General features: G+C 46.4%; 1 protein-coding gene across 1 annotated transcript; it reads left to right on the forward strand.

Annotated features, from left to right (window-relative positions):
* Window positions 1–89: 89 nt before the first annotated feature.
* On the forward strand, window positions 90–14125 carry FAM177A1 (family with sequence similarity 177 member A1). The gene is made up of 5 exons (XM_029078964.2): window positions 90–289; window positions 6285–6464; window positions 9623–9689; window positions 11002–11099; window positions 12182–14125. The coding sequence occupies exons 1-5, from the start codon at window positions 113–115 to the stop codon at window positions 12392–12394; spliced, it is 735 nt and encodes a 244-aa protein (XP_028934797.1). The 5' UTR covers window positions 90–112; the 3' UTR covers window positions 12395–14125.
* Window positions 14126–15248: the final 1123 nt, after the last annotated feature.

The following is a 15248-nucleotide window of genomic DNA, read 5'->3' on the forward strand; positions in this document are numbered from 1 at the left end:
CGGAGCGGGCGGATCTTGAGGGAGGAGGGGGCGGGGCCCGCGGGCCAGTGCGCGCGCACTTCCGGCGCCGTGTGTGGGGGTGTGTGCGTGTGTGTGCGCGCGCGCGCGGAGGATGGAGGCGGCGCTGTCGGCCATGTCTCTTCTCCTCAGCGACGCCCGGCCCGCCGCCGTCGCGCCCATGGACGGGCCGCGGCCGAGCCCCGGAGACCCGGCGGGCGGGGAGCGCGGGGCGGCCGGGGCGGCCGGGGCGGCCGAGGCGGCCGAGGCCCTCGGGGAGGCGGCGGCCCAGGTGAGGCGGGGCCGGGGGAGGCGGGACCCGCTCACACCGGCGACACCCCCACCCCGGCCGCCCCCGCGCCCGCAGTAGCCCCAGCCCCTCCTTCCCTCCTCACATTCCCCCCTCAAACCCCGAGCGGCGGGGCCCGGCCGAGCCCCAACCGCCCGGCCCCGCGACTCACGGGCACCCGGGTTCTAATCCCAGCGCCGCCGCCCCTCTGCTCTTCGGTCACTCATCCCTTCCGTCGTATTCATTCATTCATCCATCCATCCATTCACCCCTTCCGTCGTATTCATTCATTCATTCACCCCTTCCGTCGTATTCATTCATTCACCCCTTCCGTCGTGTTCATTCATTCATCCACCCCTTCCGTCGTATTCATTCATTCATCCTTTCTGTCGTATTCATTCATTCATCTTTCCATCGTATTCATTCACCCCTTCCATCGTATTCATTCATTCATTCACCCCTTCCATCGTATTCATTCACTCATCCATCCCTTCCATTGTATTCATTCCTCCCTTGCATCATATTTCTTCAATCATATTTATTTCCTCCTTTCTTCTATCATATTTATTTTTTCATCCCTTCCATCATATTTATTCCTACATTTCTTCCATCATATTCATTCCTTCCATAGTATTCATTCATTCATTCCTTCCATCGTATTCATTCCTGTATTCCGTCCATCAAATTCATTCCTTCAATCGTATTTATTCCTTCCTTCAATTGTATTTATTCCTTCATTCCTTCCATTGTATTCATTCATCCCTTCTGTCATATTCATCCATTCCTTCCATCCTATTCATTCATTCATTCATTTATTCCTTCTATCATATTCATTCATTCATCCCTTCCATTGTATTTATTGAGCACTTCCTGGGTGCAGAGCACTGGACCAAGCACTTAGAAGGTACAGTTCAGCTACAGATAATGTTGGTATTTGTTAATCACTTACTAGTTGCCAAGCGCTGTTGTAACGGCGCTGGGGTAGATCCAGGGTAATGGGGTTTGGGCAGGGATTGTCTCTATCTGATATGGTACTCTCCCAAGCGCGTAGTCCAGAGCTTTGCGCACAGTGAGCGCTCAATAAATATGAATGAGTGAACGAAAGGAGCACTAGGGCTCTGCCCCAAGTAAGCACTCAATAAATACCATTGATTGCCACCCACTCAGACCGTCCCCCGACTGCTGACCAAGGGTGGAGAGCCCCTTCCTGAGGTGGCCGGACCCAGGGGTGGTTACCCTCCTGCCCAGTTGTGAAAATGTCTCTGTCTGCCAAAGGCACTGCTTTCCCGAGGGCTTGGTTCACTTTCTTTTGACGGGAGGCATTTGATAAAAGAATACATTTAACCTGCACCCTTTAAGGTAAAAGGAAACGGGGCTTTTTCTTCACTTTTCCCCACTGTTGACGTGACTGACTTCTCTAGAACTCCCCCTCAGTGAATTCAAGACGCCTGGTTGGGTGTCGTAGAGGCTCATATGGAGAATCTTGACATACAGGAGATTTAGATCTTGGCAGCTGCGAAATACTTTTTACAATGTACTTTTCAGTATTGATTATCCCGAAAGTGCAGTCTATAAAGAACTTTCCTCGATATGCCTCATTGTTCCTAAATGTCATTACGGAGTTCTGGATTTCAGAAGCCGGTTAGCAAGGTGGTGGTTGTTTTATGGTACTTGTGAAATGTTTACTATGGGTCAAGCCCTGCTCCAAGTGCTAGGGTAGAGACAAGTTTATCAAGTTGGACACAGTCCCTGTCCCACATGGGGCTCAGGTAGCAAATGTATATTCGTAATGAAGGCAGGAAATGAGATGAGGAAAGACGGCCAGGCCACTCTGGCAGAATATCTACTCTACCGTGCCTGAGAGGATGGGGCCCAGCATCCAGTCACTACCAGCACAGTGAGTTTTTAAGCCTCCTACAACATGCCAAACGCTGTCCAAGGTTAAGGAAAAAATATTGTAAAATACAACTTATATGGTCCTTCTCTGCAAGTAGCTCACAGTTTAAAAGGAAAGCAACATACGTAATTTAAAATATGGTATCCGTCAAGCACGGTACTGAATGCTGGGGTAGATACAGATTAACTGAGTCAGACACAGTCCCCGTCTCACACGGGGCTTAGGCGTAGACAGAGCCCAACTCTCCCAAGAATGATCAGCTCAGGAGAGGAGCTTTGTTTTGGAAGAAAGGGCTAAGGCAGCCTATCTAGAGGTTATTTGTTCCTTACAGGAAGCAGCATGGCCCAAAATGGAAAGAACATAAACCTGGGAGTTAGAGGACTGGTTCTAATCCCGGCTCTGCCAATTGCCTGCTGTGTGACCTTGGGCGAGCCACTTAACTTCTCTGTGCCTCTGTTTCCTCTACTGTAAAATGGGGATTTGATATGAGAGTTCACCCTCCCCCTTGTATTGGGAACACTCTGTGGGACAGGGACACTGGTTAATTTGTATCAACTTCAACACTTAGAAGAGTGCTTGGCCCATAGTAAACACTTTAAAAATACCATAAAAAAGTCCACTGACCCCATAATGTGTTTTATGCTTAAAGTTTTAATTTTGGGGGAAAGGGATATTTGGAACTGGGAGTGAAAGAGGCAGGTAATTCAAGGCATTCTAATTCAGGGTTGTACCTAGAACTCTAATTTAACATTGTTAGACATATATAAAATAAATATAATCCAGTGCCACCCCTTAGTAATTGCCACTCTGAAAATATTCTCTGTAGAAATCGTTGGATTTCTGCCACGTACAGCAATCTCCAGTTGTAATGCTCCTCAGTGCTTTTCCGTATGAGTGCTGTTGAATTTTAATGTTGCTGTTTTATGACTTAAATTGCTCCAGCCCCATCTATTATAAGTCAGAGGTAATAGTCAAGAGAAGGAACAAAGGAATAAGAAATGGCCCCCACTGACATGGCACAACAGTTGCTGGGATATCCTTTGGACCTGGAATCTTGACTCTTGTTTCACCAGAGATGGGCCTTGGAAACTGCAGTTTCACGTTTACCCATAAGAACAGGGTCAGAAGTGACTAGCTAAAGAACAAGGGAAACAAGGGTGGTACATTTAGGTGGATTTTTTTGTTCCTGGAATCGAAAATATGATTTATTTGTCATTCAGATTAATCTTTTTGAAATTCATTACCACAGAAAGTTGCACAGGCTGAAAATAGGTTCACGGTTGGATTGGGTAAACTGGTGGTTGACAGGGCCACATTGGGCTACTTGGGGTCACCATTGGAGGGCCTGCAGGGCAGCTGGCAGAGTGGATATGGGGGAGCGAGTACTTGCCACAATCAGACCAACTGTTTAAAGTGAAAAACGGCCCCAAAATAACCAACGCCTTGTGACTCTCCTCCTCATCTTATTTTTTATCATTTCTACATCGTCTCTGTGAGTACATGTATACTTGATTGTATGTCTTCCATGCCATTTTTATTGGATTGAACAGTTCTCTTAATACAGGGTTATAATGCTCTGTGTATGTAATAAATGCATACTTATTGGATCAACTGGGAACCCCAATTTAGATCCCTGAGATTTTTTTTTAAGTGTACATAGATAATAAGCAATGAACATGGGCATTTAGCCTGATGAAAAGACTCCAGGAATTTTCTAGCTAGGAAATGGAAAAATTCTGTAGGAAAAACAAGTGCAGTGAAACAATCCAGAACTTGGGCAGGCAACTCTTAGATAATCACTTGCGCATGTGACTGTGGCTGCCACTGACCCCAGCAAGTTTTCCTGGTCGTGTAATAGTGACAGTCTCTGGAAAAGTAGACCATATGGAGTCAGCATCCTAGAGCTGAGTTTTGTAACTTTTCTATTGCTAAATCCAGCTTAAAGACCTCAGATAGTTTCGATGAGGACGATAGGAGCTTTTATTAAGTTACTAGCAGAAACACCCATTGTGCACTCAGGTGATCCTGTCCTTGCCCTTCACCAAGTCACTGCCTCTGCTTTTGCCTCCCATAATCAATCAGTGCATCGGTGGTATTTATTGAGCACTTCTCATGTGCAGAACACTGTACAAAACACTTTGGAGAGGGTAATATACCCGAGTCAGTAGATACGTTCCCCTCCCACAAGGAGCTTCCAGTTTAGACCCTGTCCCTCCACAACCAGACTCTCTCAAAGGCTTATAGCTTCCCAGTCTTGACCCTTCCTAATTCGCAGATCCTCCACCTCCTCTCCTGTCTCTCCCACTTGTCCTTTGCTTCTAATTGGCATTTCTGCCCTCCCCCACCCCAGCAGATTAGCACTGACCCTCCTGCAGGTAGCCCTCACTAGCAGAAGTGGGGCGAGAGGAGAGCTGATATGACCTGGGGCAGCACAGGCCAGCCAATGTGATGTATCCTCCTGCTCCACACACAGGATACAGGATACATCACTCATGAAATACCATTGATTGATTGATTGCTTGCTTGATGGCTTGAGTAGGAAGCCATCGCACTCTCATTGCCTGCCGTGTTGAGTCTATGCAAAGACCCCTGCTGGGTCCTCCCTGATGGACCCTCTTAGTTAACCTATGGTCCTGTCCATTCAGTCAGTCTATTAGTGGTATTTATTGAGTGCATCCTATGTTCAATGAGCGCTTGGGAGAGGACAGTCCAACAGTTCACCCAACCCTCCCATTGTCCCAGCACGGGTACTCTCTCAGTATGCCAGACAGTAAATGAGACCACCCCTCAGTCCCCATTTCTTATCCCTCCCCCAGCTCATACATAATAATAGTAATTATGGTATTTGTTAAGTGCTTACTATTATGTGCCAGGCACTACACTAAGCGCTGGGGTGGATACAAGCAAAACAGGGGTCACATTCATGACGAATCCCGCGGTGGTTCAAGGCAACTTCTTTAATGTGGGTCTTAGCCAGCCCCAGGCACTTGTGCCCGCCTCATCGTTTTCTGTGCTGTTAGGGGAACCCCATTCCATACTTTCTAAGAGCATTCTTTCCAAAGCACGCGTTATGGAAGAATTGGATGTAGAAAGGAAATGGATGTCAGAGTATTACATCTTTGCATTTTCTATTAAGTCAAAGCTAAGTGTATTTGGGAGAAAAATATTAGAGCAGGGAGAGCCTAGCTGTAGCTCTTAATTCCTTGCTTTTATTAGTTCTTATTTCACCTCGGCAGAGGGCCGCAGTGGGGTTACAGAACCAACTCAGCTCAGGCTGCCTCTTCCTTGTTTCTGACTCACTCTTCCACCTCCCCCACAGAAGGCTCTGCGACTTGACTGCTGTTTGATTTTGGGCAAGTCATTTCACTTCTCTGTGCCTCATGTGTAAAAATGGGGATTAAGACTTTGAGCCCCAGGCGGGACAGGGTCTCTGTTCAACCCGATCTACTTGTATCCATTCCAGCGCTTAGTACAGCACTTGGCAAATAGTAAGCACGTAAATATGACAACTATTATTATTAGTTTAATGCACACAAGATCACCTGCGTCTGGGGATCCAGCATCCACACTTAGAGGGGATGGCAATTTTTTTCCCCATCCCTGGCGTGGCCAGATGATTAGAAATTGACCCTGTATATTGTAGGATTTTACAGTCATAGCTCTTGTATTTCTCAAATCATAGAAGATGAAGAATCTTGGAAGACTGCCATGAGAGAAGCTAAAACTGAGAGAATCAGGCCATTCAGTTTTTGTCTTTCTCCTAGGAAGCCTTTCGGCATTACTCAGATTATAACATGGTTAGTTAGGATTCTCCAGTTCAGAGCTGAATTTAGAACCTAAAGTTTCCTCAGGGAAGCACTTGAGGAAACTCTGTTGGTCCTCCATGTTGCTCAATCATACTGTGCTCTTACTTCAAATTGAACTTTCCAGAGGTTTCTTTTTTTCCCTGTGAGGAAAGATGTATGATTTGCTTGTAACATTTTTGGCGTAAAACCTAATTCTGGGTTTCCTGACTCTTCTCTTTTGTATGAGATTTCTCTTAGATTCTCTAATAGAAAAAGATATTTCTCCGTTGAAACTTTGTTTCTTGTTGTGTTCCAGGGGCAGGGGAATGGCGATAAAGGCTTTGAGAATGTAGAACTTGGCATTCTAGGAAAAAAGAAGAAGGTCCCAAGGAGGGTCATTCACTTTGCCAGTGGAGAAACAATGGAAGAATATAGCACAGATGAAGACGAAATTGATGGGAAGGAGAAAAAAGACCTTTTACCAGCTGTTGATCCGGTAAGTTTGACTTTTTCCCAACACCACAAATGCCATGGAAGTGCCAGTGACTTTTTGGAATAATTTACTTCATTTCTCCCTTCCCTTCCTGCCTCTTTTCCTTCCCTCCCTCAACCTCTGCCTTCAGAGAGAACTTGAACTAACGAGCCTCTTCATAGCCCTTCATAGATTGTGGGCCCCTTGAGGTAAAGGGCCCAGATCTATTTCTCCCCAGGTACTCTTTTCCAGTGCTCTACAGGGCTGTGCTCACAGATAGCACTTAAAAAAATACTATTACTGTGACTACCCCAAATGGGTGACTGGAGTGATGATGGGATCTCTACCACTGTCATTGGCCTTCAGGGAAGGTTTCACAGATTTGCCCAGGAACTCGTTCCATTTTTTCTGATTGAATTACTTCTCCAACTCAGGAAAGTTTGGCATCACAAATCAAACTTTCTGTGGTTTACCTATACCTAACTGGTTAATGTTCAAGTGGCATTGTCCTGTCTGACTTGACTTCCACCGGTCACATTTTCTTTTCAGCATTATTCAAACTCAGCCCTGAGGACGTGGTTTTTTGCGAGAGTGGCATGTTTATGTTTTTATTCCTCCTGGTGCTTGGGACCAAACCCAGGGAAGAGATGTGTCTGGAGATCTGAGAGCTAAAGAGGGGTAGTTCAGAAGGTCCAGCTAAGCAGGAGGCCCAGCCTCTTTAGCAAGGCCCGGAGGTGGTGGGGAAAGGAGAGAAATGAAGGTGAAGAACAAGCTAGGAAAAAGTTGCGGATCATCACTCCTGGCACGTGGGGGTGGGGAATGGTGATGGGACATGCCTGAACCTCATCAGAAGGGAGTTGGAGGTTGGAATCCAGCCTGAATTTCAGTAGTTGGTGATGGCTGAATTGGAGTTTGAGTTCTCGAGCTTCCAGATCTGGACCTCACAGAATGAGAAACTTCTCCAAGTAGGCCAGGACAGCCTCATCGCTGGCTTGCCACACACAGAGCAGATTGGACTTTGGGGGAGGAGGATTCTTTAGACATTCCAGGGCTGCCCAAGGCAAGTTGTGTTGGTGTAAAGCTGAAAAGAGTAGGTCAGGGGACTGGAGTGGGTAATATGACTGTGGACACAACACAGCCTGCGGCTCCTGGAAAGACACCATCCCAGGGTTATGTAAATACCCCATGAGATCAGGAAACTGATTGAATTTTTCCCAGGAAAGACAGTATATACACAAACTGTATAATCACAAACAGGATTCTTCTGGCAAATGTGCCTAACGTAATGACTGCACAAAAGCTTCATATGTGGGTAAGGGTCTGGGGTCGGGGCCTGTGCTTTAACCTGAGTGAGTTGGGTCAATGTTGTAACCACTTTCTCTTCTGAAGAGCATCCCTTAAAAGCTTCAGGCAGTCCTCCGAGGCTTTTTCCATAGTTTATATTTAGCACTGGCTTGATTGGAAAAAATAGGTGATAAAAGCCACAAAATTTTATAGTGTTTCTCAGGCAAACTTGGGCAAAGTCAGGTCAGGAGAGGAAATGAGAGTTCCCCTTGTAGCAATCAGACTTGTAAGCAGGTGTGTTGCTTTTCCTGTCTCCTCCGAAACATTCTCCAGCTTTTTGTCCCCTTTGGTGGTTTAGCATTCAGATGAAGTACTTGCCAAAGGCCATCTTCTCCCTCTTTCTCAATATCAAGCTAGGAGTTTACCCCTTAAAATTCTTTCCTGGAGCAAAGATGACCTGCAGGTAGGTCTAAGAACAGCTGAGAGTGTATGAAGGGAAGTAGCGTGGTGTACTGGAAAGGGCATGGGCCTGGGAGCCAGATGACCTGGGTTCTGAACCCGGCTCCCACTGTTTATCTGCTGCGTGACGTAGGGCAAGCCTCTTAACTTCTCTGTGCCTCAGCTTCCTCATCTGCAAAATGGGAATTGAGTACTGGTTCTTCCTTTTATTTAGACTGTGAGCCCATGTGGGACCTGATTGTCTTGTATCTACCCCAGCACTTGGTATAGTATTTAGCATATTGTAAGCACTTAAAAATACCATTGTTGTTGCTGTTATTATCGTGTGCCCACTAAGCATTTCTGATTGGATTTTATCCTGCAAAAGAAGGGGAGGGGATGTACAGGCCTGACCGTATTGTGTATTTAGAGACACCTATTCCCGTGAAAGACCCTTTTTATACTCTTTAAAATAGAAGCATCTAAATATTCCATGAACAAATTAACTACTTCACGGTGTGTACGTTGGACTATAGAAAATGTGTCACTTGGTGAATAAAAGCTGTGCCCTTTGCCCAAGAACTGGTGAGACGCCCTTCCTCATTTAACAGGAATTGAATAAGCCTTCCAGGAAAAGCAACATTTTTCTGTCTAGCAGTCTGAAGAATTGATTTGGTAATCTCTTTGTCTGAAATGGGATTCTTTGAGAATAGGCTCAGAGGAAATTCCAGCTGTAAGGACCCTCCTTAGCAGAGTCACGGTCTCTGATCTCTCCAGATCCTGGTTGGGAGGCCAAGAGACGAGCAGCCTCTGAACCTGTGGGTACATAGTGTCCAGAGCTCTTAGTGCATTTTCTAAGAAGAAACGTGGAGGAAAGGGCTGGGCCTAAATATTCCCAAACCTCTGCCAAGGCTTTGATCTTGAGGAAGGCATGTTAGCAGTTGGATGCTGCTGCTTGGTGGAAGAGAAACGGAAGCATCCCAGCACAACATGGCATGGACCTAGTGCCACTGGAGGGCTTGGAGCCTGAGCATCTTTGGGCTCTGGGCAGGGGTACCTGGCTTTTGGCAAGTTGTTCTCTGCGAGTTGAATCTCACTGTCCACTGCCCACTGGACAGTGAGCCCTGACCCAAGAGGGGCCTTTCTCTGGAGTGGGGAGAGTTTTTTCTCCTGTTTGCTTCCTTTAGGCCCTCACTATGAGGTGTGAACAGGTGTCCACGTGGCCCAAGTGGCCAGCACCAGCATTCCAACAGCCTCCCAAGACCCCTGGGGTTCTGGGTTTGGAGCAAGGTCTCTTGGTGAAAATCTACCCTAGTGTTTTAACCTCCCTTGGCTTGGTGCACTACCTTTGGTTTCTGGGGTTCCACCTCCTGCCCCAGATCTTAAGGTGGACGTCGTTTGGTGATCTCTGTGCTGCTGCTGGCTATCTTGAATCTTGATTTTTTTTTTTTTTTTTGCAGGCAAAGCTTACCTGGGGTCCGTTTTTGTGGTTTTACATGCTGCGTGCGGCCACGTCGACCCTCTCAGGTATCGATTGGCTTTTTGTTTCAGGACGTCATTCCTCAAGCAGGCAGCCTGCATGGCCTCTGAGCAGGGACTGGAAAGCAGCGTCTCTGGCCCTTGACATGGTGGAGGCAGTTTGGGAAAGACCCAGGTCCTAGGAGACCTGAGTTCAAGACCTGACGCTGCCCAGGCTTTTTTTTTTAATGGTATTGGTATTTAAGCATTTACTTCGTACCAGGCACTGTTCTAAGCACTAGATATGAGATTAGGTCACACAGCAGACAAATGGCAGATCTGGGATTAGAACTCAAGTCTTATGACTCCCAGGCCCTGGGCTCTTTTCACTAGGCCACGCTCCTTCTCATCCCAAATCTGGCTTCTCTGTGCCTCAGTGCCTGGCACATAGGAAGTTCTTAGGAAATACCATAGAAAAGAGGAGGGAGTAAGAACCTGTTGCCCCACTCTTACTTAACCTTTGCTGTGCTGCCATTGCATCTCTGCCTGGAAGAGAATCAGCGTGGTCTAGGGGATAGAGCACGAGCTTCAGAGTCGGAAGGACCTGGGTTCTAATCCGGCTCTATCACTTGCCTGCTGTGTGAACTTCGTCACTTCACTTCTCGGTGCCTTAGTTTCCTCATCTATAAAATGGGGATTCAGTGTCTGTGCTCCCTCCTACTTAGACTGATTCCCACGTGGGATAGGGACTTTGACCTGTTTATCTTGAATTTCCCCCAGCACTTAGTACAGCGGGTGAGCACATAATAAGGGCATAAATACCAAAGGAACAATGATAATAATTATCATTCCAAATCCAGATCAGGCATCAATCCCTGTGGCCACTCACTGGAGAGTGGTGTGCCACTGGAGAGTGGTGTGCCATTGCTGAGCGGTGCCACTCCCTTCACAGCTTTGTCCCTCATCCTATACCCACACTGCCCAAGCTGCCCTCCTGAGCCCTTCCACGCTCCCCTGGACATCCAGACCTCTGCCGGGATGGGGAATGTGAGGCCTCAGAGCCAGCAGGCCAAAGCTGACAACCTTTGCCAGCCATTTCCTCTAGGGGCCCAGCAAAAGCCCCCATCTTCACCAGCTGTTTTCTCAGGGACCCGGCGTCAGCTCAGCGGGCTGACCTGAGGCTGGCCAGCCTGGTCACATTGACCCCTTCCTCCTTCCTGTGTTTCTACCTTCTTATCCAGAAGGTTAGCAGACCCTCAATCCCAACCACATTGACTTCTTTTGTTAGTGTGTCTGGGGAAAAGTGAAGCTTCCACTGTGACCAGTTCAATTTAAGTTTTACTCATCAGAAGTCCTTACGACTGAACTTTTATCTCTCCAGTGTGCGACTTCCTCGGAGAGAAGATTGCATCTGTTTTGGGCATCAGCACCCCAAAATACCAATATGCCATTGACGAGTATTACCGCATGAAGAAGGAGGTGGGTACCGCTATCCTACCTTCCTCCTATATCCTAAGTCACTCGGGTGTAGAAGGAGTCTTTGTCCCCTGAGGGAGGCAACATAGGCCAGAGAGCTTCCGACTGGAATCGTGCGCGCTGGTGAGATGAAGCGAGGTCTGGATACGTGAGTCGGGGCCTAGGGAAAGCTGAAATGTGATCCAAGTTGCTCCCTCTGGCGAGTTGGCTCTGGAGCCTTTGAGGAACCTCTCCTTCTTGATGAACAGACAGTCCTATTTATGAAAAACAACTTAATTCACAACTTGGAACAGTTGATCAATCAATGTAGTGTCCCAATAACACTACCCAGAATTTGTCCTGGTGCCATCAAAGGGCTAAAGCTCTTTTAAGCACTGCAGTACTTGGATTTGTACCCTTCATTCACCCTTCTTTCAGCCCCAAAGGACATATGTATTCTTCCAAGCATTTATTAGTGCAGTGCTTTGTACACAGTAAGTGCTCAATTAATAAAATTGACTGATGAATTGATCGAAGAACTTTGAGCCAGCCCCAGGAGAGATCTGAGCCTTAGTCCTGGCTTCAGCAGTGGCGACTGTGGGCTTGGGGCTTGGCCTTGCTGGGTTTCTCCTTGGAGAATCCCCACCTCCCTCTGTCCTCCTGGGAGAAGGATCTGTGTGGCTCTGGCCGCATTAAAATAAAAGTTAAATGGATGAGAGAGCCCATGTATGGCAGCGCAAGCTACCCTAGAGGAGAAGACCCACTCTTCAGTCACTCTCTGCTTGAAAGGGTGAGGCCTATTATAATTGGGAAGATTAAAGCTTTCTCTCTCCACTTGAAAGCACAGCTTAAATCTCTCTGGCTTCCTTTCTTCACATTGTGTTCATCAGTCAGGGGCAGGACTTTTTGTAGCCATCAAGCTAGGATAAGGTTTTTATCTGGCGCCACTAAATAGGACTCTGCTCGGGCCTAGGAGCAGGCACTCTGGCTTCATTCCCTCCTTTGGACTGTAAGAACCGAGGCTCTGGCCTTTAGGCGCTGGTGAAACTAGTGCGTTTTGTTCCCTACTGATCCAAGCATTTTATGTGCCGTGTCTTCCCTGTTAGGAAGAGGAGGAAGAGGAAGAGAACAGAATGTCGGAAGAAGCAGAGAGACAATATCAAGAGCAACAGGACAAGTCACAGGCCGAGATGGTTCACAAAGAGCAGCCAGAGGCAATGTCATCCAGTTCATTTGTGAACTTCAATTTTGAAATGGAGGGAGATGGTGACTTAGCTGCAAAAGACAAAAGAGATCCTGCACAGTCCGATTTAGCGTGAAGCGACGCCCCTCCCCACGATTGGTTTTTAAACTAGGGATGTTTTTACTCTGCTTCTTCGATGGAGTGAGCAGATTATGTTGAGAACTTTTTTTGTCAGAAGAGGAGTAAGAGCTTCAAGCCTCTGTCTCTGCTTAGAGATCAAGACCTGAAATTGGAATTTGTGCTATCTTTGGATTCCTGTCAGAGTAGGTTTGGATTGTGCCTAAATGCATCTTACAACACAGTAGACTAGAGTTTTAATCCCACTCGATGGAAGAGCAGTAAAAATGTCTCTAGTCTTGTCAGTGTCTTGTGGTTGTGTTGACCCTTGTGGGTTTCAAAACCTCTGAAATGCTGTTTTCTATTTATACAGTGCTCCTTCCGGGCAAGTAGCTACCAGGGGCTATGAACAACTGTTTCCATAATCTCCCATGGCGAACGAGGAATCTTTGTCCATAATTTGTGTAACTTATTATCCCATCCCTTGTATTTATATTTAATCTGCAGCTTCATAGTAAGAGGGCCTGCCTCTGTCCTCGTCCCATTTCATCTGTTGTATAGGAAAGCAGTGCTTGAAGGGAGAGTTGACTTGTTTAGCAGAGAACACTTCTCTCTTATAAGAGGCTTCAATAGACAGGATCTCTCCTCCACTAGAGTAGTGATTATTATTGCATTTAAATGGCAAGGGGAGTAACATTTTGACTCATTTCTATTTACAAAACTAGCTCCTGTTAATCTCAATAATGGTATCACCTGCTAAGTGCTAACACCTACTCATTATGCAAAATGGGCTGAAGTTATTTAAGGAGCTAAGCCAAAAGCATTATAAGGAATTCTGTAATGATACCTTAACTCTGAACTACTAATAGGTAAGCGGTAATTTGGGGCCATGGGTCACTGGGTCATGCTGCTTTTGAGTCTGGGGCAAAGCCATATGCCAGTTTGAAGACTGCCTCCACTAAAGAACTGATTTAAAAAGCAAGGGTGTTGGTATGGGACCCCATTAAACAAATGCAACCCTTCAGTTTTAGTGCTAAATAAGCAGGTGCAAATCACGGGCATTTTCAGGAAAAACTGTTGCTCTTGAATCATTTGGAAATCATCCCTGGATAAGGAGCATCAGTTGACCTTGATCCTTCAATCTCGGCCCAGTTGGACAGTTGCAGTCTGTTTCCTCCCTGAGAAAATGTTTAGTGTGCACCTGCAGCTTAGCCCAAGGGTGAGAGCAAACACCCTTTATTTCCTGCTCAAAGGGATTATAATTGCAGGTCACAAGACGACTTCCTTTTTCACTTGATAGCCATTTAAGAGGCTTGCCCTGTCATCTGCATTGTCCATTGTTAACCGATCCTAATAGCACACCAAACTTGCTAAACCGCAGTAGTTTGGGACTGGCTCCCAACGGGCCAATGCCTCCATTCTAATACTTGGTGGAAAATGGGAAGGTGAAAAGGGCAACGGGGGAAGGTCTCAAGTGTGAGGTGGGACAGTTTTTTCTCATGGCTCCTAAAAAACAGAGCGGGTGAATTAATCCTTGTGTTATCAGATTTTAAGACTCTTCTCAACTTCAAGGTTCTCTTTTTCTGCACTTGCTTAACCGTGACCAGTCCTATCAGGAGAACATTCTTTGTTTACAAATCTGAATACTCACCGTGCCTTAATTATAACAATCTTTTTGTTTTTGCAACTTTTATTAAGATGGTTAGATTAATTTCCTGTAAATGCATTAAATGGTTTGTTTTGTACTTAATTCCATTCAGAATCTTTGGCGGTTGGTTTCCCCTCCCTTCTGCCTTTGTTCTCTCTACAGGGGCCTTTAACACAGTCACCTTGAGGTGGGCAGGTAAATACCAGGGGATCCCTACCGACAAGGTCCCGACAGATTATGCATAACAAATGGAGCTGCAAAAATTTCCCCGTAGGCAGTTGTCCAGAGAAGCAGCCTGAAAGTGGATTCCTATGCATAGACCAGCCAATTCATCACACCCAGAAAGCCTTTCTCTGTAATTTTTGATACCTCTCCCATTCTAGCCTCAAGATAATTTACTCCGAAATCCCCTCCGCTCTATTCTGAGATGAAAACGAGGTGATTCTAATAGGGTAGAATATGAAAGCGTGACAGCTACATCCAGCCTTGTAAATCATATTAGTCTCGCAAATGTTAATTGCATTTTGGTCTTTCGGTATAAGAGCTGGCGGTGGCTGTTCAAGGAAAGCTTGCGGGAAGGCATTAAGCCTCGTTCCTTCAAGGAGCTAGTAAACAGAGTTTTTTCTTCCCCTCCTTTAAGAAGGAACAATAAAGAGTAATTAGTGTCTCTCTCCACCTGGCTTCAGCAGTCCTTTCCCTGTGAGTCCCAGACTGGCATACTAGACCGGTTTGGTGTCAGAGGTTGTTGCTTTGTCTGGGGCCCCAGTTGCACATAGTAGACACTTTACTACTACTACTGATAATAATGGTATTTGTTAAGCATTTACTGTGTGCCAGGCACTGTTCTAAGCACTGGGGTAGATACAAGAGAAGCAGCGTGGCTCAGTGGAAAGAGCCTGGGCTTGGGAGTCAAAGGTCTTGGGTTCGAATCCCAGCTCTGCCACTTGTCATCTGTGTGACCTTGGGCAAGTCACTTGACTTCTGTGCCTCACTTACCTCAACTGTAAAATGGGGATTAAAACTGTGAGCCTCACGTGGGACAAACTGATTACCCTGTATCTACCCCAGCGCTTAGAACAGTGCTTTGCACATAGTAAGCGCTTAACAAATACCAACATTATTATTATTATTACAAGGTAATGGTATTGGACACAGTCCCTGTCCCACGTAGGGCTCACGGTCTGAATCCCCATTTTAGCGATGACGGAACTGAGGCAGAGAGAAG

Source organism: Ornithorhynchus anatinus, chromosome 14 (genome assembly GCF_004115215.2).
Source record: "Ornithorhynchus anatinus isolate Pmale09 chromosome 14, mOrnAna1.pri.v4, whole genome shotgun sequence".
NCBI classification, from domain to species: Eukaryota; Metazoa; Chordata; class Mammalia; order Monotremata; family Ornithorhynchidae; genus Ornithorhynchus; species Ornithorhynchus anatinus.

Excerpts from the sequence above, each read along its gene's own strand:
- FAM177A1 (XM_029078964.2), top strand. The coding sequence starts at position 113 with ATGGAGGCGGCGCTGTCGGCCATGTCTCTTCTCCTCAGCGACGCCCGG. Across the intron at positions 6,465-9,622 it reads TTTTACCAGCTGTTGATCCG|GCAAAGCTTACCTGGGGTCC; the intron begins GTAAGTTTGACT and ends TTTTTTTTGCAG. Across the intron at positions 9,690-11,001 it reads GGCCACGTCGACCCTCTCAG|TGTGCGACTTCCTCGGAGAG; the intron begins GTATCGATTGGC and ends TTATCTCTCCAG.